The sequence below is a fragment of the Oryctolagus cuniculus genome, chromosome 7, assembly GCF_051225735.1.
Source record: "Oryctolagus cuniculus isolate XC-2025 breed Fujian yellow rabbit chromosome 7, ASM5122573v1, whole genome shotgun sequence".
NCBI lineage: Eukaryota > Metazoa > Chordata > Mammalia > Lagomorpha > Leporidae > Oryctolagus > Oryctolagus cuniculus.
In genome coordinates, this window is record NC_142873.1 from 129,718,568 (window position 1) to 129,739,095 (window position 20,528).

The following is a 20,528-nucleotide window of genomic DNA, read 5'->3' on the forward strand; positions in this document are numbered from 1 at the left end:
CTCAGGCAGTGGCTTTACCCACTATTCCTCTGGCCATTGTGGCCAATTAGGGAGTAAACCAATGGATGAAGACCTCTCTCTCTTTCTCTTGTGTAACTCTGACTTTCAAATAAATAAATAGCTCTTAAAAAAAAAAAAAGAAAGGACAGGGTGAATAAAGTAGTCCTAGGACAGGCTCTGGTCCTGGCCCAGAGTTGTTCTGTGGCATGGATTGTATGCAGGTGATGGAACAAGGAAGGAATATGTTTGGCCCCTTCTGTAGGTTCTTGACCCTGCCTCTACGGGGACTGTGGCTTCATGGACCCCATTCTAGAACTAACAGCCCTGGACGCCCTCCGTTCACTCTTGTTCCTCTTCTTTCTTCTCCTCGTTTCCTTTCTTCCTCTCCTCCTTCATGGTTTTCCTCTGTCCCTCCATCTCCTTTTTACTCACCCCCTCCAGGCATTTCTCCTCTGACTCTTCCTCCCAACGTGCCCCAAACCCTGTTATTCTTGGTCACTTCCCACAGCGCTGCCCGCCATGACCCTGAGATAGGAGTCTCTCCTTGTCTCTCTTGCAGGGGAGAAGCCCTATGAATGCAGTGAGGAAGGATGCCCATGGAGATTCTCCCGCGTGGACGAGCTCAGCAGACACAAGAGGAAGCACTCTGGGGAGCGGCCCTACACATGTACCAAGTGCGACAAGAGCTTTGCGCGATCTGATCACCTGCGACAGCATCAGAAAGTCCATAGATGATTTCCACCCAGAACTATGAACTCCTCAGCCCGAGAGGAAATACATAGGGCTGAAAAATTCTCCCTCATTATTTTTGCTTTCCTGATCATCAGCACTGTGCCAACACGGTGCATGCTTAATATTATTGGTAAGCTTTTTAAAACATTTGTTATTTTTTCTAAGATGTGTGGATTTTCATACAAAAACTGAATCAAACAGAACTTCATAGAATCAGAAACAGTCTTCATTCGTTCCCCTCTTGCAGGGTAACTGCTTTTATGAGGGTGCTATGAATATTCTAGATCTTGGCTGTACTTGCAAAACTGTGCCATGAAAGCTGCCCGTGCCAAGGTGCAGTCACATCAGACCCAAACCATGGAGGTCATGGAGGAGGGGACCTCGTGCTTCCGTGTCTGAGAGCAGAGCCGTGACTCCTGAAGGTCCTTATGCCTAGAAGAGCTCTTACAAGAACTCTGTAATTCCATGTAAGTTGCTTCTATGAAGATCTTTTTTTTAATACTTATCTTTTAAAAAAAGATGTTATATACTTGAAAGGCAGAGTTACAAAAAGAGAAGCAGAGACAGCAGGCAATCGTCTGTTTGCTGGTTTACTCCCCAAATGGCTGCCCTGGGCTGGGGCTAGGGCAGGCTGAAGACAGGAGCCAGGAGCTTTTGGGTCTCCCATGTGGGTACAGATACCCAAGGATGCAGGTTTTCTAAGGATGTTCTGTGTTCTAAATTTAAGGAAAGTTTTTCGCTTGAGCTATCTATAGCTTGTACCGATTCGATAAATATTCTTGTGCAAAGAATGGCAACATTTTTATTTTTCCCTGTCTGGTCCCGTCAAAATTTGAAACTGTGACTATTCTTATTTTGTGACAATATACTTACTTGCCTAAGTTCAATAAGGATCTTCTCTCTTTTTACTAGTGCATAATTCCAAACAGCGAGTTAGCAGCAGCGGAGAGCGGACCCCAGAGAGCCGTGAGCACCCGAGCAGCGCCACCCTCACGCCCAGGAGGAGCCGCAGCCGCCAGCAGCGAGGCCGAGACCCGCATCCATCTGCACGCCGCCCCTGAAACCAAGCGCGCACGGCGGTGGACCCAGTGAACTGGTTCCATGTGCGAAACGGCTCTGGTTCATCCAGGGGAAGAGCACGGAGGAAGCGTGTTTGTACCCAGCCTGCGTAAAGCAGAATTACCCAGCGAGGGTCTCGGCAGTGTGGGGCGACACTGGGGTGTGGGCAGCAAAGGGTGCAGACCCTGGTGCAGCTCCAGGGCAAGGCAGCCAACGTGCTGCGGCCAGGAACCCTTCTAGATGCGGTCGCCCCTTGGGGAGAACCCTTGTGGACATGGCCCCCACCTTGTGGAGAACCCTTGTGGACACATCCCCCGCCACGGGGAGAATTCTTGTGAACACGGCTCACGCCGTGGGTGAGAACCCTGTGGACACAGGCCCCGCCTTGGGAAGAACCCTTTTGGACACAGTCCCCACCTTGGGGAGAACTTTTGTAGAAACTGCCCATGCTCCTACTGGGGAGAACCCTTGTAGATGCGGCCTGCACCGTGGGGAGAACCCTTGTGGATGCGGCCCTTGGCGTGGGGCCTGCACTGTTGCACACAAAGTCCATGCGTAGGGGTCCATGCTGTGAGTGGCAGAATCCCAGAAGAGTGGGAGTGGGGAAAAGAAGGAAGGACCCGGTCCCCGCTACCCTCTGCAAGTGCAGCCCCTAGGCCGTGGCCCAGGGCGTTCCCACCCTCCGGTGCAGAAGTGATGGAAGGTGCTGGCGGGCAGGTGGTGGGACAAGGCAGAGCAGGGAGACCATGGGCACAGGCTGCGGAGCAGGACTCACTCCTCACCGAAGACAGCCTGGAGAGGACGGAGGAGCACCAGCAGCTGACCCAAGGCCGCCTCCCGCCACGGTTCCCGCCGATGTCCAGAGGTGGGGCAGGAATGAAAGTGGAGCCAGAGACTCCAACACCAGTGGCTGTTCCCACCCCAGCAGTGGACAGACAATTGGAGCTGCACCTTCCTGATTACTGGAGCACATTGTCAAGGCAGCTTGGGATTTTTATTATCTTTTCCTAAAGATGTCCCTTTTTGGTAATAACAAATGTGTTTAAGAAGAAAAGCCTAGTTTTTCTCAGTACACCTTTCAAGAGTTTTAAATTGTTTCCTATCTGATCAAGTTGAGATGTTTAAGAACTTCATTTCTATATTTGCAGTAAAAGTTTGCAACTTGATTTTTGAAACAGTGAACTTCAATCAGCTCTTGTTAAAGGTTTTAAATTAAAAAAAAAAAAAAACAACCCACATTGGTTATGTCACTGAGGTTTTGAGCACGGACATGGGATGAGAGCAGAGGAAGGCTGAAGTCTGCCTGGGTTTGGCTTCCCAGCCTCCAAAGAAGTTTATTTTCATTTTTCTTTATGTAGAAGGCAGACAGTGGGAGTTCTGTCCACTGATTCTCCCTCTGAATGCCTGTGATAGCCTGGATTGGGCTGAGCTGCAGCCCGGACCTGGAAACTCGCCCTGGGTCTGCTACCTGGGCTGGCAGGGACCCAAGTGCTCGAGCCATCACCTGCTGCCTCCCAGGTGTGCACCAGCAGGAAGCCAGGACTGAAGGTGCAGTCAGAACTCAAGCCCAGGCACTCTGCTAGGGGATGGGAATATCCCAACTTGCATCTTAACTGCTCAGCCCAAGGCCCATGCCATTCAACAGATTTTTAATTCGAGATTCCTATGTAGTTAATTGCTATATTTGAAGCACTTGTGTAAATAATCAGATTTGTCTGTTGAAACTAAATTTATTTTATAAACAAATTACCTCTTATTCTCTTTTGTAAAACTAGGGGAAACTGTAGAAAAGTGGTTTAGAGAAAAACGATGTCTGTCTGCTGGTAGAGTGTAACCCTGTCTGTTGTTTTAGAGTTATTCTCTCTCTTGATGTTGGACTGGATCCTGACTTCTGGTTTCCTCCAATATGTGGCTACCACTCTCTAGCTAGGAAGAGGACTGTGTTATAAGACATAATCAGGCTAATCATTTCACGAGCTCCCTCTTATAGCCAAGAGCCAAACAAGATTTGTTTGGACATCTGAGTTCTAGTTTGTCACTGATGCAAATATGACTAGAAATTTACATTAAATGCCCGTACGGATTCAACTTCAATGGCTGTTGCCACTCAACCACACTCACTCAATTTCTTTGCTGAAGTAGTCTTAGGTAACAGAATTAGTCTTAATTCTCTAGTAGGCAGACAAGATGGCTAGACTCATGTAAATTCTGGGGGAGCTGAGAGTAGGCTGAGTGGCTACAGTAAGTCTCACCCAGTTCTTTGATTTATTTAGCTGGTTCCCCTTCAGGCTTGGGTTCATCATTTTAAACCATTTTACAAACTGAAGTTATCATTTGACTATTAATTTTACTTAGCATGGTCATTTCTGAACATTGTACCTGATCCTTGAAAGTCTCTGAAGTACAACTCCTAACTGGATAATGCTGGTCCAGCTCTGTGAGAGGATAGCCAATGCCCATGGAACAAGCCAAAGTGATTTTAACAAACTCCAGGCAGCCTGGGTTCTGCGAGCCACTTTTCTGGACCTTGTCACTCAAACATGGGCAAAGACTTGACATCAGCTCAGTTTCCAACCATTCCCAGATCAACCAGAACAGGTCCATCCTGGCGTCGAGGGACAGTCAAAACCACACTTGAGATTGGGTGGTCGACAATGCTTTTGGAGAAGAAGATGGACCACAAGGGGGAAATGGCGTCACTTACGTCAGACCCGAACCAAAGCAGAGCTGGGAGGTCCTGGAGATGTCCTGCTTCTGCGTCTCAGAGAATTCCTGAAAACACAATGTAACTCTGCCCTTTAAATAAATAACTTTTGAAACAGAAATATGTGTAAGTTACATGTGTTTTCAAAATGAGTGTCTGCAAGAGTTAGGTGTTGCCATGGCCAGTGAGGACAGCGAGCCAACCTGGAAGCAAAGATTGTATTTACTCGCAGCCCCATGGTAAAAGCAAGAGGCAAAAAGAAGAGGGGCTGGCTCACTAATGTTCTGAGTGACAGTTAGACAGGAGAATCCTATCTGAAGGAGGATTCCTACTTGTCTAGTGAAGGCAGGCCGGAGAGGAGGAAGAGGGGAGAATGACAGGAGTGGCAAAGGCGAGTTTGATGGCAGGAGGTAGGTACCTTGGCCAAGGCTGTTGATAAGGAAGCCTTGGTGGAGGCCCCTGGGAGGTTTCTCAGCTGAGGGCCCAATAAGGAGACCTTTGAATGAAGGCGCCTGGGCTGGGATGCAGCTTGCATGCGAGCTTGGCAGGCCGGTGATGGCGGGAGCCTGGCAGTTCTCTGGGTGGCTTTAGTTTACTAGTCAACATGGTAGTGTGTGGCTTACAAGATAACAGTGCAGAACTTCATTCTCTGTGACTGCATCCATCTTTTTTTTTTTTTATGACAGGCACAGTGGACAGTGTGAGACAGAGAGAGAGAAAGGTCTTCCTTTGCCAAGGGTTTATGTGCAGGAGGTGGGGGACATGGCTAACTCCAGGAGCCTTCCAGGTCCGACTCAGGCACCTCCTTGTCTCCATGTTCCTTGGTGCAGGTCCCTGAAGGCCTGATGCTCTTTGTGTTGCAGACGCTTGCAGGCTGACTCTCCCGTGAGCTCCCCGCTGCTGGGTCCAAAGTTCTTGACCTGGAATGCTCTCCCCTCTTCATTCCCCTGCTCCGTGTATTCCAACGTTTGAGGAATGACTAAACGACACACTCTAACTAGACACCAGAGTCACCTCCTTCAGAGCCTCTGACTCTCCTGAAGGGGGCCCTCTCTCCTATGACCCCTGGACCGAGGTGGGCCGCTGAACACAGAAGCCAGGCCTCCCTCACCTCTGTGCCATCCCCGGCAGTGTTAGTGCCAAGCTGGCTCAGGTAACACCTAGAGAAAGCACCCCCTCCTGGGGAAGAGACTCACCCCTGGGGCAGACACAGCCTGCATGAGATTCCAGCCCTGACACCTGCTACCTCGGCCCAGTTCCTTTCTCACCATTAGCTTGCTGGTCAGTAAAATGACCTGCTGAGTCCACAAATGAGGTTCAATGCCACCCAGCTGAGTCGTCAGGGTAGGCATTATCCCTTCAACCCGAGAGAGAGAGAGAGCAGGGCAGGCTAGGCCCCTGAACATCTGGTACTTGGTAGTCCAGGAACCTGAGCCAGGTGGGCGAGAACGAGGAGCTACAGAGGGAGTGGTCCTTCTCGGCTCCTCTTTAATGTCCCTCTGCCCCGCCACGCATAAGTCAACTAGAAACAGCCCAAAGCCTGAACGAAATACTGGTGGCTGGTGAATGCCAGAGAGAATCTGAGAAAGATTATGCGGATGATAAATCGAGATTATGATAAATCAGTTATGTTTTATTTGGGAGGTGCATCAGAACTGGGAAAGTAGAAGTGGAATATGGGAGGTATCACAAGGGGCTCCATCGCCCAGCTCGGCAACCTTGAGAGGCACAGCAGGTATGTCCAGCAGCTACCTCAGGTCTCCCCAGAGGCTGCATTGTTCTGGAGCTACCAGGCCTTGCAGAAATGCGTGGAAAGACAGGAAGAAGGCTGAACTGATCTGCCTGGCTCTCTGCTACTTTCCATTCCCTTTAGTCAAATTGCACCCATGGCTGTTAACGTCCCTGCAGTCCCACGTTGCTAGCAGTTGCTCAGTGGACTCTGCCTTCCATGCCCTGCGGTGGGGCACGCCATCCGTGTCTGAAATGGTGACAACACAAAAACTCTAGACGTGTGGCAGGTGAGTGCCAGAGAGAATCTGACGCTGTCCATATGACAGGTCCAACACAGGCCACTGTTGGGTTTCTCAGTTTCCAGAACAGGAAATAAAGCATAGTGATCCAAGATCTTTCCCAAAGGCACAGGACTAGGAAGTGCTACGCTCAGGGCTTCAACATGGTCTGGCTCTGGAAACTGAGCGATCAGGAAAGAGAAGTCAGGTTTTGTTCAGCAGGCGAAACAGTCGCTGAGGGCTTTCAAGCTGGGGAGTGACATGAGATGATGAACCTTTCAATGAGCTCCAGTCTCTGCTGTGCTCCACGTTCCATCTGTCTCACATTGGCAGAAGCAGGTGGCTCCAAAGAGGTGAGGGCATCGAAATCGTTGTGGAGGTTTTTGAGGGGACCCTGACTGAGTCCAGAGCTGCATTTGGACTTTAAAAAAGCCTTATAATCTTCTCTGTCATCATGCAAGCCTACACCTACCAAGGACATGAGCTGGGCAGGGGTAGGCAGGATTTGCATACAGAAGAGGACGTTGACCTAAAGGCCAGGAAGAAGAATATTATCCATCTGTTCGCCGTCAGCCTGCGGGTCTGGAGATCCTGGCATCCGCTGATGAATCCTTTGGTGTTGTCTGAGATGGTCAGACCTCATGAACTGTCGGCCGCACTGCTCACATCTGTGTGGTCGGTATCTGGTGTGTATCCGTGAGTGTCGTGTGAGCTCGTCAGATCGGAAGAAAGACCAGTTACAGCCTTCCCACTGGCATTTATAGAGCCTGTCACCTAGGGGGTGGCAAGAGAGATGAAATTAAGAACAGACCAGCGGGTGGGAAGGAAGGGGTCCAACTACACGAGGCAGAGAAGGGTGGGGAATCAGAAGGGAAGATACAGGAACGCAGTGAGGGGGCAACACAGCAGCAGTAACCTCCCCATCATCTTGGCGGTCATTAGGCACACAAGTCAGTGGGCCTACATCGCTTGGTGCCAGGCTTAAAAATGAAGGGCTAGTGCTGGAGCTACGAGGCCCAGCAGGTTAAACCAGTGCTTGCAATGCTGGTGCCGGCATCCCATATTTGGGCCCTGGTTCAAGTCCCAGCTGCTCCACCTCCTGTCTAGCTCTCTGCTAGTGCCCTTGGGAAGGCAGCAGGGGATGGCACAAGGACTCCCACATGGGAGACCCAGGTGGAGTTCTGGGCTCCTGGTTTCAGCCTGGCCCAGCCCCAGCTGTTATGGCCATTTGGGGAGTCAGCCAGTGGCTAAAAACCTCTCCCCCTCTCTTCATTCTCCCTGTCCAACAAATCTTAAAATAGATGGGGGTGGGGGGGATAATCCCAAACCATTACAGAAACCCAAAGCCCAGACTCCTCCACCCTGCCCCACCCCCTCACTGCATTCACCTGTGTGCTTGCGCTCATGACTCACGAGGTGTGACCGCTTGGTGTAAGCTTTTCCACAGTTCTCGTACTGGCAGATGTAAGGCCTTGAAACCGGGGACCTCCTGCTGGGCTCCCTTTCTTGGGCCCAGGAGTTGTCCACTCCCTGTGCTGCAGGTGTAGGCTGCTCAAGTAGGAAGAAGTCTTCCTGGGGGGCTGGTTGGCTCACAAAGGATCCCTGAGATTCTAAAGGCAGCCATAATGGGGACCCAGCTGCGGGTATCCTGAGGTTGTGCGGCTCCCTGGGGGGCAACACTTGAGCCAGAGAGGGGAGCGCAGACAGAGCCTCGGTGGAAGGTATGGTTGGGGTCTGCAACATTTTAGGTGCTAAAGAGGCGCAGTTAGAAGGTCCCTCTAGGGGGTCAGAGGAAGGCATCATCGGGGCCCTGTTGTGGGACATCTCTGGGATCCCTTTGGACACAGACACTGGCAGTCCGCTAGGGGGCAGCCCTAGACTCCCACTGGAGGGCATGTTTACCTCTGGAATCCTGGGCTCTAAGGGCATCATCTGAGGCATCATCATGCCTGGCTGAGGGGGGAGCACCCCCTGGTTGTAAATCATCTGTGGAGAAGGCAAAGTGGCCTGGGAGCTGTAGCTCATGCCATGCTCCTGCAGGTTCATGCCAAACTGCGACCCCACTCCTCCCTCACCCAGCATGGGTGCCTCAGCAGGCAGTAAGGGGGCCCCCAACATGTCTGTGCCCTGAGTGAAGTGTTGAGTGCTGGGCAGGCCATAGCTACAAGGTTCATTCACTCCACTGCTTCCGGAAGATGGAAATATGTCCAACATGCGCATTGACTGCTCAGTGTCCTTGGGGAGAAAGGGAGAGAGAGAGAGATAATCCAGTGAAACCCACGCCACCTCGGCTTTCAACTCCACATAGCGCTCCACCCCAGTCTACAGCCAACATCTCTGGCCTGGAGCTTCCTCCCTGGAGACTGCTCTCTGGCTCCTGGCTGGGCTCACAGGAGCACAGTGGATGCTTACACACGACTGTGCCACCTTTCCTCCTTTGCATGTTTTTGGTTTTCATTTCATACAAAGACACAAAAAGAATCAGCAAAATACTCCCTACCCCACATCTTTAGAAAAACACTGAGAAAATGCACGGACTACAAACTATGACTGATTGGTATGAAGAGTAGCAAAGAAGGCATTGGTGGGAGAAGCTCTTGAAATAGGATAGATCAAAGAATCCTAATTTTTTTTAAGATTTTATTTATTTATTTAAGAGGCAGAGTTACAGACAGAGGAAGACACAGAGAGAAAGGTCCATCCGCTGGTTCACTCCCCAAATGACCACAATGGCTGGAGCTGCACCTATCCAAAGCCAGGAGCTTTTTCTGGGTTTCCCACATGGGTGCAGGGGCCCAAGGACTTGGGCCATCTTCCACTGCTTTCCCAGGCCATGGCAGAGAGCCGGATTGGAAGAGGAGCAGCCGGGACACGACCTGGCACCCATATGGGATGCCAGTGCCACAGGCGAATGCTTAGCCTACTACACCACAGCACTGGCCCTAAAGAATCCTATTTTTAAAGGCTGTCCATTACTATAGGAAGACAAGAGGGAGCTCTTGAGTTGAGAAATTGGAGGCCTACTCCCCCACTGCTGTTTTTGTTTGTTTGGTTTTGTTTAAGATTCATTGTTTGTTTGAAAGTAGGGTTACACAGAGAGAGGAAGAGACAGACAGAGACAGATCTTCCGACCATTGGCTCACTCCCCAAATGGTTGCAATGGCTGGGGCTGGGCCAGGCCGGAGCCAGGAGCCAGGAGCTTCTTCTGGGTTTCCCATGTGGGTGCAGGGGCCCAAGCCCTTGGCCTATCTTCTACTGCTTTCCCAGGCGCATTAGCCAGGAGCTGGATATAGCAGAGCAGCTGGAACTCGAACCGGTGCCCATATGGCGTGCAGGTGGTCGCTTTTCCTGCTACACCACAACACCAGCCCCTACTCTTCCATTTCACATCCTCTCCTCCATGGGTACAGTGCAGAAAAGAGCAATTCATTCAAATATAAAAGCCAAAACATTAAAAAGACAGTATTCAGGGGCAGTCCTTTAGCAAAGTGGTTAAGACTGCCTGGGGCTTCTGCATCCCCTATCAGAGTGCCTTGGTTCAAATCCCATCTGTGCTTATGATTCCAATTTCCTGCTAATGCTCGCCCCAGGGGGCAAAGGTCATGGCTAGAGTGCTTTTTATGTCATATTTATTTTAAAAAGCAGATGATGGAGAGAGAGATCTTCCATCCACTGTTTCCCTTCTCAAATGTCCACAGGAGTCAGGTCCAGGGCAGGCCAAAGCCAGAAGTAGAGAACTCCATCCTGGTCTCCCATGTGAGTGGCAGGGGCCAAAATACTTGGCCCGTGTCCTCCTGCCTTCCCAAGCAAGAAGGTTGATCAGAAGCAAAGCATCTGGGACTCAGAGTGGTACTCTGGTGTGGGAAGCTGGCATCCCAGGTAGCAGCTCAGTCACACCACAACACCAGCCCCCGGCTCAAGTACTTGGGTCCCTGCCATCCGCGTGGCAGATCCAAACCGAGTTCCTGGCTGCCAGCTTCCACCTGGCTCAGTCCTGGTTCTTGTGAGCATTTGGGGAGAAACTGAACGCATAGGAGGGGCGTTGGTGCTGCTGGCAAGGTTGTTTCTTGACCTGTGAGTCATTTTCCAGGTGTTTACTTTGTAATAATTTGCTAAGCTCTCCACATAATTACTTTTCTGTTTGAGAGCTATTTTATAAAAATGAACTAAAATTAAGTTATATTGTGAGAAATCAAAATTCTCAGCATAAAAATGAAAAAATGTTATAAAAAGCAGAGAAGTAAAAACAAAAGTAAACTTAAGTAGAAAATGCTGTGCAAATTCAGAATATAAATACCCACACAAGAGGAGACTTCAAAAAGTTCATGGAAAATGTTAAAAGGTGAGTTCACTTGGTGCAAATTTTTTAAAAAAAAAATTTAAAAAGATGTATTTATTTGAAAGGCAGAGTGAGGGAGAAAGACAAAGAAGAGAAAAAGCTTCCATCCACTGGTGTACACGCCCCATGGCCACAATGGTCCGGGCTCAGCCACACTGCAGCCCAGAGCTGGGAGCTCCATCCAGGTCTCCCATTTGAGTGACAGAGTACCAGATACTTGGGCCATCAAGCTGACCAGCATTCAAAAGGTTCATAGACAAACAGGTGCTTGCTTCGGCAGCACATATGCTAAAATAGACAAACAGAATTAAAAGGTAAGTTTGGGACTGAGGTTGCGGCACAGCAAACAAAGCTGCCAGTTGAAATGCTGGAATCCCACTTCAGAGTGCAGGTTGGAGCCCTGGCTGCGTCGCTCTGGATCCAGCTTCCTGCTAATGTACCTGGAAAGGCAGTTTGGGCCCCTGCCACCATGTGGGTGACCAGGACTGAGTTCTGAGTTCCTGACTTCAGCGTGGCCCAGACCAGGCTGCTGTGGTCATTTGGGGATTGGACCAGTGTATAGGAGATTTTTCTCTGTCTCTTCCTCTCTGTCACTCTTAACAATAAATAAATAAATCTTTAAAAATATATGTGTAGGCCAGCGCTGTGGCGCACTTGGTTAATCCTCCTTCTGCAGCGCTGACATCCCATATGGGAACCGGGTTCTAGTCCCGGTTGCTCCTCTTCCAATCCAGCTCTCTGCTGTGGCCCGGGAAGGCAGTGGAGGATGGCCCAAGTGCTTGGGTTCCTGCACCCACATGGGAGACCAGGAGGAAGTACCTAGCACCTGGCTTCGGATCGGAGCAGCGCCAGCCGTAGCGGTCATTTGAGGAGTGAACAAACGGAAGGAAGTTCTCTCTGTTTCTCTCTCTCACTAACTCTGCCTGTCAAATAAAATAAAATATTTATTTTAGTGCAAAAATTTTTGAAATTCATGCATAGTTTTTCATAATATAAATTTTTCATGAGCTTTTGAAAAAAATATTTAATTTTTTTCTTTTTAAAGATTTATTTATTTGGGGCCAGCGCTGTGACACAGCAGGTTAATGCCCTGGCCTGAAGTGCCAGCATCCCATATGGGCGCCGATTCTAGTCCTGGCTGCTCCTATTCCAATCCAGCTTTCTGCTATGGCCTAGGAAAGCAGTGTAAGATGGCCCAAATGCTTGGGCCCCTGCACTCGTGTGGGAGACCTGGAAGAAGCTCCAGGCTCCTGGCTTCGGATCGGTGCAGCTCATCTGGGGAGTGAACCAGGACGGGAGATCTCTCTCTCTCTCTGCCTCTCCTCTCTCTGTGTAATTCTGACTTTCAAATAAATAAATAAATCTTTTAAATAAATCTTTAAAAATTTTATTTATTTATTTCAGAGGCAGAGTTAGAGAGAAAGAGAGAAGTCTTCCTTCTACCGGTTCACCCCCCCACAAATGGCCACAACAGCTGAAGCTGAGCCATTCTGAAGCCAGGAACCAGGAGCTTCTTTCTTCCAGGTCTCCCACATGGGTGCAGGGGCCCAAGGACTTGGGCCATCTTCCACTGCACTCCTGGGCCACAGCAGAGAGCTGGATCGGAAGAGGAGCAATGGAGACACAAACTGGCACCCATATGGGATGTGGGTGCTGCAGGCAAAGGCCTAGCCTACCAACCCACAGCACCACCCCACAGGGGCTTTTTGAAGATAAGCTTATAATGCTATAACGAGTACTCAAACAGTATATTTCACTTTGTGTTTCTATGGGAGTGCAAACGGTTGAAATCTTTACTTAATGTATACTAAACTGATCTTCTGTAAAAAAAAAAAAAAGAAGAAAAGAAAAGAAATTATCAATTCCCAACTTGACTCTCACTGGGATTAAACATGACAATAGGTCTGATCTGATTTCATCATCATTTAAAATAAAATCATCTATTATTTTTCACTTTATGTTTCTGTGTGGGAGCAAACTGTTGAAATCCTTACTTAATGTATACTAAGCTGATCTTCTGTATATTAAGATAATCAAAAATGAATCTTGATGTGAATGGAAGGGGAGAGGGAGTGGGAAAGGGGAGGGTTGTGGGTGGGAGGGACGGTATGGGGGGGAAGCCACTGTAATCCATAAGTCGTACTTTGGAAATTTATATTCATTAAATAAAAGATAAAAAAAAAAGATAAGCTTATCAACTTCAGCAATCCTAGACTCCAAAAAATAAAGGACTAATGTATTCAAAGTGGAAAGGGAAAAAAAAAAAAGATCAACAAAATCTTGCATCTGTCCTTCAAAAATGAAGAAATTAAGAGATTCCCGGATAAACTGAGATAGTCACCACTAAATCTATTCTGAAAAAAATGCTTCAGGTTAAAATGAAAATACTAAACAGTAGCTTGAAGCCATATGAAGAGATCTGTCTTAAGAAAATAAAAACATGATAAGAGGGGCCGTTGCTGGGTTAACACCCAGGCCTTAAGCGCTGACATCCCATATTGCCACCAGTTCGAGACCCGGCAGCTCCACTTCCCATCAAGCTCTCTGGTATGGCCTGGGAAAGCAGTAGAAGATGGCCCAAGTGCTTGGGCATCTGCACCCACGTGGGAGACCTGGAGGAAGCTCCTGGCTCCCGGCTTCAGATCGGTGCAGCTCCGGCCGTTGCCGCCAACTGGGAAGTGAACCAGCAGATGGGAGACCTCTCTCTCTCTCTGCCTCTCCTCTCTCTATGTAACTCTGACTCTCAAATAAATAAATAAATCTTTTTTAAAATGATAAATAAATGGACAATTATAAACAGGAGTGTTTTTGTAAATGGTTTTTTTTTTTTTTTTGACAGGCAGAGTGGACAGTGAGAGAGAGAGACAGAGAGAAAGGTCTTCCTTTGCCGTTGGTTCACCCTCCAATGGCCGCCGCAGCCGGCGCACTGCGGCCGGCGCACCGCGCTGATCGGATGGCAGGAGCCAGGTGCTTATCCTGGTCTCCCATAGGGTGCAGGGCCCAAGCACTTGGGCCATCCTCCACTGCACTCCCTGGCCACAGCAGAGAGCTGGCCTGGAAGAGGGGCAACCGGGACAGAATCCGGTGCCCCGACCAGGACTAGAACCCGGTGTGCCGGTGCCGCAAGACGGAGGATTAGCCTAGTGAGCCACGGCACCGGCTTTTTTTTTTTTTTTTTTTTTTTGACAGGCAGAGTTAGACAGTGAGAGAGACAGAGAGACAGACAGAAAGGTCTTCCTTCCGTTGGTTCACCCCACAATGGCCATTACAGCCGGCACGCTGCACCAATCCGAACCCAGGAACCAGGTGCTTCTACTGGTCTCCCATGCGGGTGCAGGCGTCCAAGCACTTGGGCGCCATGGCTCACTTGGCTAATCCTCCGCCTTGCGGCACCGGCACACCGGGTTCTAGTCCAGGTCAGGGCACCGGATTCTGTCCCGGTTGCCCCTCTTCCAGGCCAGCTCTCTGCTGTGGCCCAGGAGTGCAGTGGAGGATGGCCCAAGTACTTGGGCCCTGCACCCCATGGGAGACCAGGATAAGTACCTGGCTCCTGCCATCGGATCAGCGCGGTGCGCCAGCAGCTGGCGGCCACTGGAGGGTGAACCAACGGCAAAAAGGAAGACCTTTCTCTCTGTCTCTCTCACTGTCCACTCTGCCTGTCAAAAAATAAAAAATTTAAAAAAAAAAAAAAAAAAAACCTCGTTGCTCATGGCACCGGCATCTCACATTGGGGCACCAGTTTGAGTCCCAGATGCTCTGCTTCCAATCCAGCTCCCTGCTAATGGTCCTGGGGAAGGCCAGAGAAGATGGCCCAAGTGTTCTCTGTCACTCTGCTTTTCCAATAAATTTTGTTTTTAAAAAAAGAGACTTCACTGTCTAGAATGGGCAAACTAGCAGAGTGAGGAAGCAGAAGACTTGAGCAATACAAAAAACCAACGGGATCTGGCAGACACAGAACCAAGCGCCTCGGCCTGGCCTGGGCTGCAGCTGGCCTCCCAGCCACGCTCTCCAGGCTGGAAGCTTCCTTTTATAAATGCAGATCAACCTCTTACAGACATTAACCTAGCAGACGGAGGGAGACCCTACAAGGTCCCTAATCACCAGGTGCATGAGACCATTTCTTTCCCCTCTTGTCTTGGAGTCTCGCCTTGAGGGGTTTATTTTCCAGGAACCACAGGCCCCAGGCAGGAACCACAGGCACAGCCCACTTTGCCAACACCAAATTTCCTTAAAGGACATGATATTAATGACCAAGCCAAGGAGGGCCATGGGCATTGCAGATCAACCAGGAGCTGGGATACAAGCTGAACACACACCCCTGAGCCCCGACTTTAATCCCTAAGAATCATTACCCCTATGCTCGAGGAGCTCAGGGAACAGGGCTGGGGAAACTTTTCCTGCTAAGGGACATTTGGATATTTATAACATCACCTGCGGGCATACAAAATTATCAATTTAGGGCTGGTGTTGTGGCACCATGGGTTAAGCCACTGCCTGCAACACTGGCATCCCATATGATTGCTCATATGAATATCAGCTGCTCCACTTCTGATCCACCTCCCTGCTAATGTGCCTGAGAAAGCAGTAGAAGATGGTCCCTGCCACCCACATGGGAGACCTGAGTGGAATTCCAGGCTCCTGGCTTTAAGTCTGGCCCAGCCGGCCCTGGCCATTGCCGTCATTTGGGGAGTGAATTCATGGATGGAAGATCGATCTCTGTCTCTCTCTCTCTCTGTAGCTCTGACTTTCAAATAAATAAATAAATCTTTCAAATAAAAAAATCAACTTAAAAATTATTCTGGTACAGATGTATTGAATTGAGTCCCACCTGCAGTTGCTTTGACAGGACCAGACCAAAGGATTTAGCAGGCCCTGTGCTGCCCCAGGGCCAGAAATTCCCCATGGGATTAAGCAACAGTTGCTGTTTAAGCAACCTTCGCCGGGAGGAATGTTTTGCACTTTGCATGTAAATGCTTACTTTCTTCTATCACTCCAGGGGCAGTAACTGGCTTGTTTACCCTGGGTGAGCAGACCCAGCTTTGGGTGTTCTAGTTTTGGAATGTTCTATATGGGACATATACAAACACTCTGCTCACATTCCTGGGAGCTGGTGTTGTGGTGCAGCAGGTGATGCTGCTGCTTGCAATGCCAGCATATCATAGCAGAGTACTGGTTCCAGTCCCGGCTGCTCCACTTCTGACCCAGCTCCCTGCTAACGCACCTGGGAAAGCAGAGGAAGATGGCCCAAGTGCTTCGGCCCTACATGGGAGACTTTACTAGAGATCCAGGCTCCTGTCATGGGCCCGGACCAACCCTGGCCATTTTGGTTATTCAGGGAGTGAACCAGCGAATGGAAAATCTTTCCCTTTTCTTTCTTTCTTTTTTTTTTTTTTAAGATATTTATTTATTTGAAAGGCAGAGTAAGGGGGAGAGGAGAGAGATACCCATCTTCCATCCACTGGTTCATTCCCCAAATGTCTGAAACAGCAGGGGCTGAGCCAAGCTGAAGCCAGGAATGCAGAATTCCATCATGGGTCTCTCCTATGTGAGTAGCAGGGACCCAAACACTTGGGCCATCTTCTGCTGCTTTCCCAGGTGCAGGAGCAGGAAGCTATATTAGAAGTGGAGCAGCTGGGACTTGAACCTGCACTCATACAGGATGCTAATGTCCCAGGCAGCACCTTACTAAGTTGTGTCACAACACCATCCCCTCTTCCTTTCCAATAAATAATTTTTCTTTCAGAACCACAGGTGGCACTTGAACTCAGGCACTCTGATATGAAATGCAAGCCTTTTTGTGTTTTGTTTTGTTTTGTCTTTTGTTTTTTAAGATTTATTGGGGCCGGTGCTGTGGCGTAGCGGGTAAAGCTGCCACCTGAGGTGCCAGCATCCCATATGGGTGCTGGTTGGAGTCCCAGCTGCTCTACTTCTGATCCAGGTCTCTGCTATGGCCTGGGAAAGCAGTAGAAGATGGCCCAAGTCCTTGGGCCCCTGCACCCATGTGGGAGACCCAGAAGAAGCACGTGGCTCCTGGTTTCAGATCAGCGCAGCTCCAGCCGTTGCAGCCAACTGGGGAGTGAACCAGCAGGTGGAAGACTCTCTCTGCCTCTCCTTATTTCTCTGTGTAACTCTGACTTTCAAATAAATAAATAAAGGACTTGGGCCATCTTCTGCTGCTTTCCCACACCAAAGCAGAGAGCTGGATCCAAAGTGGAGCAGCCAGGACTCAAACCGGTGTGGGTATGGGATGCCGGCACTGCAGGCGGCAGCTTTACCTGCCACAGCGAAGGCCCCAACAAATTTTTTTTAAAAAGAATAACCATTTCTTTCAAGTGCATATGGGACACACTCCAATATAGATAGACCACAGCAGATTTTTTTAAAAATAAGTTATGATAGAGAACAGCACTGTGGCATAGTTAAGCTTCTTTCTGCCTGTGGTGCCGGCATCCCATATGGGCGCTAATTCATGTCCCAAGTGCTCCTCTCCTGATCCAGCTCTCTGCTAATGGCTGGGAAGGCAATGGAAGATGGCCCAAGTGTGTTCGGGCCCCTGCCACTCACATGAGACCCAGATGAAGCTCCTGGCTCTTGGTTTCAGATTGGCTCAGTTCTGGCTGTTGTGGCCATTTGGGGAGTAAATTAGTGAGTGGAAGACCATTTTCTGTCTTTCCCTCTATCTGTAACTCAGCTGCTCAAATGAATCCCTAAAAATTAGATATGATAAAGTATCTTATCTGACTACAATCAGATTCAGTTAGAAACCAGTAACAGAAGGAAAATTGGAAGATTTGTAATTTATGGAAATTACTCTTAACAAATTACAAGGAAACCTAGAAAATATTTAGAGACATATGAAAATGAAAACATAACATTATCAAAAACTTATTGGGTATAGCAAAAGCAATGATAAAGGGGAAATTTATAACTGTAAATGCTTACAATAAAAAGGTGTCAAATCAACAATTTAGTTTTATATCTTGTATTTCATTGTCCTATATATAGAACAACTATTAAAACTTAAGCGATAAATATACCATTGATAACTTAGAAATAAATACCCATGAGTGCTGTTTGGAGTCATGGCTACTGCACTTCTGATTCAGCCCCCTGCTAATGCACCTGGAAAAGCAACGGATGGAATTCCAGGCTTCAGCCTGGCCCAGCCCTGGCCATTGCAGGCATTTGGAGAGTGAATCAGCAAATGGAAGGTTCCCCCACACACACACCAACCCCGTAACTTTCCCTTTCAAATATATACAAAACCTTAAAAACAAACAAACAAACAAAACTAGGATCCCCACTGTGGTGGGGCAGGTTAAGCCACCTCCCGGGATGCCATCCTCCCACAAGGGAGTGCCGGTTAGGGTCCTGGCTGCTCTGCTTCTGATCAAGCTTCCTGCTAATGTGCCTGGAAAGTGCCTGGAGGTGATCCAAGTACTTGGGCCCCTGCCACCTATATGGAGACCTGGATGGAGTTCCAGGCTCCTGGCTTCAAACTGGCCCAGAGCTGGTTGTTACAGCCATTTGGATGTGAACAAATGGATATACCTCTCTCACACAGGTGCTCGCTCACTCTCTTTCTTACTCTCTGGCAGTCTGCCTCTCAAATAAATATTATGAGAGATCTTCCACTCACTGATTGAGTCTACTACCTTCCCAGGAGCATTAGCGGGAAGCAGCACTAGAAGCAGAGCAGCCAGGATTTGAACTTGTACTATGAAATAGGATGCTGACATCACAAATAGCAGCTTAACCCCCAGCCCTTCAAATAAATACATTTTTTTTTTTTGACAGGCAGAGTGGACAATGAAAGAGAGAGACAGAGAGAAAGGTCTTCCTTTTTTCCGTTGGTTCACCCCCCAAGTGGCTGCTGCGGCCAGCACACCGCGCTGATCCGAAGGCAGGAGCCAGGTGCTTCTCCTGGTCTCCCTTGTGGGTGCAGGGCCCAAACACTTGGGCCATCCTCCACTGCCTTCCCGGGCCACAGCAGAGAGCTGGAGTGGAAGAGGAGGAACCGGGACAGAATCCGGTGCCCTGACCGGGTGTAGAACCTGGTGTGCCAGCGCCGCAGGCAGAGGATTAGCCTATTAGAGCCCGGCCCGTGGTTTGTTTTTAAGATGTATTTATTTGGGCCTGCGCTGTGGCTCACTAGGCTCCTGGATTCAGATTGGCCCAGCTCCAACTGTTGCGGCCACTTGGGAGTGAACCAGCAGATGGAAGACCTCTCTCTCTCTTTCTCTCTGTAACTCTGCCTGCCAAGTCCTTTTTAAGAGACTTATTTTATTTATTTGAAAGACAGAGTTACAGAGAGGCAGAAACAGAGAGTCTTCCATCTACTGGTTCACTCCCCCACATGGCTGCAATGGCTGGAGCTGGGCCGATCTGAAGCCAGGAGCTTCTTCCGGGTCTCCCACGTGGGTACAGGGGCCCAAGGACTTGGGCCATCTTCCACTGTTTTCCCAGGTCATAACAGAGTGCTGGATCCAAAGTGGAGCAGCCAGGACTCAACCAGTGCCCATGAGATGCTGCCACTGCAGGTGGCTGTGTTAGCCCCAGACCAAATCCTCAGCTGCTCCCCAACCTACATCTGATCCAACAGCTCTGCCATTTGCTGCCCTGGCCCTCTTCCATCTCCACAGCAATCTGTGTGCTGCAATCATTTTGCTGCATATTCAGTAATAAAATAAATAGTACCATAGCAGGTCCTGCGACAAAGTCATCAGTGCATTCCCGCAGGGCCTGCCCTTAGCTTGGGCTCCAATAACAATCCCAATATTCCCTCCTTCATTTCCCATTGACTTCCTAGCTTTCTGCTTTCCCTCCCTAGGAATGGACTGGAGCCCTCTCAGCCACCCCTGCACCCAGCACGGGCTCCACGGCACCATGAATGTTCACCGAATGAACCACAATCACTTACGGCCACCATCTCCTCCCATCCTTCCCTTTTCTAAGCTGCTCTTTTGGGTTTCTAAATCCGACACGCGCCCTGCCAGATCTGCCTCCCCCCACCCCTATCCCCAGCCCCCCCAACCCCAGTGCTGCACCCAGCCCGGGACACCGGCTCACCAGGACCATCGGGTGCTCAGCCTGCCGCATGTTCAGATGATGAACCTCCATCTTAACCTAGGCCCAGATCCCCTCAGACCCGGGGTGGGGAGGGGGGAGGCCAGCAGAGTCGGCGTCGTCTTCGAAGACCCGGGTGGGGCTGGGCAACACGCCACAATCCACAATCGTTGAGCTCCGCTTCTACTTATCCACACGACGGGGCGGGGCCAAGGCCGCACCTACAGCCCCACCCTCCAGCCGCCCCACCCACTCCGCTGTAGGCTGCCCAAGGTCTTTGTCAGGGGACCTCAGACCCTCACCACTTCTTTAAAGTAATGGAGATCGTCAGACCTCCCCCTCCCGCCCTTCGGTCTGGGTATCTCTAACGCAAGCCGGGGGCGGGAGACACCAAGATCTGAGGCTTCAGCCAGGCCTCTTGAAATGGCGGAGGGAGGCGGAGAGAGCCCCAGGGCAGGTGTAGGGAGAGCTTCTGTGGATGGGAAGGGGAGCCTGTACCCCCTTATCACCGTCCCAGGGCTCCAGCACGAGCTCTGCGAGGGGTGAGTCTTTGTTCCCAGTCCTACAAATGGGACTGGAGCTCCATGGCCCTATTGATTTACCTACTGGGGGGTGATGG

The 20,528-nt window shown here is 49.7% G+C and overlaps 1 protein-coding gene and 1 long non-coding RNA gene across 4 annotated transcripts in view; one reads left to right on the forward strand and one right to left on the reverse strand.

Moving 5' to 3' along the window:
- Window positions 1–3,428, forward strand: part of LOC149125735 (uncharacterized) — a 34,511-nt gene extending 31,083 nt beyond the window's left edge. Inside the window, exons 3-4 of one of the 2 annotated variants that reach the window (XR_016237380.1) lie at window positions 535–1,199; window positions 1,645–3,428. This is a non-coding gene — a long non-coding RNA (uncharacterized LOC149125735). The remainder of the gene's footprint in view (window positions 1–534; window positions 1,200–1,644) is intronic. The other variant, XR_016237378.1, reaches the window with a different exon arrangement.
- Window positions 3,429–6,897: 3,469 nt separating this feature from the next.
- LOC100348409 (Krueppel-like factor 17) lies at window positions 6,898–20,102 on the reverse strand. 2 transcript variants are annotated; one of them, XM_008265372.5, is made up of 4 exons: window positions 19,913–20,101; window positions 17,905–17,965; window positions 7,893–8,739; window positions 6,898–7,278 (listed from the first exon to the last, which is right to left on the reverse strand). In XM_008265372.5, exons 3-4 carry the CDS (start codon window positions 8,722–8,724, stop codon window positions 7,034–7,036), a joined length of 1,077 nt encoding a protein of 358 aa, XP_008263594.4. In that variant the 5' UTR covers window positions 8,725–8,739; window positions 17,905–17,965; window positions 19,913–20,101; the 3' UTR covers window positions 6,898–7,033. The 2 variants fall into 2 exon arrangements, with proteins under 2 accessions (XP_008263594.4, XP_002715734.5); XM_002715688.5 differs by lacking the exon at window positions 17,905–17,965 and having other exon boundaries at window positions 19,913–20,102.
- Between the last annotated feature and the right edge of the window lie 426 nt (window positions 20,103–20,528).

What these genes read in the sequence shown, in the direction of transcription:
- LOC100348409 (XM_002715688.5), bottom strand. Translation starts at nt 19,963, where the DNA reads ATGGAGGTTCATCATCTGAACATGCGGCAGGCTGAGCACCCGATGGTC. An exon ending in CTGAGCACCCGATGGTCCTG is followed by an intron (nt 8,740 to 19,912) that starts GTGAGCCGGTGT and finishes TTTCTCCCCAAG; the next exon opens with GACACTGAGCAGTCAATGCG. An exon ending in TCATGAGCGCAAGCACACAG is followed by an intron (nt 7,279 to 7,892) that starts GTGAATGCAGTG and finishes GCCACCCCCTAG; the next exon opens with GTGACAGGCTCTATAAATGC.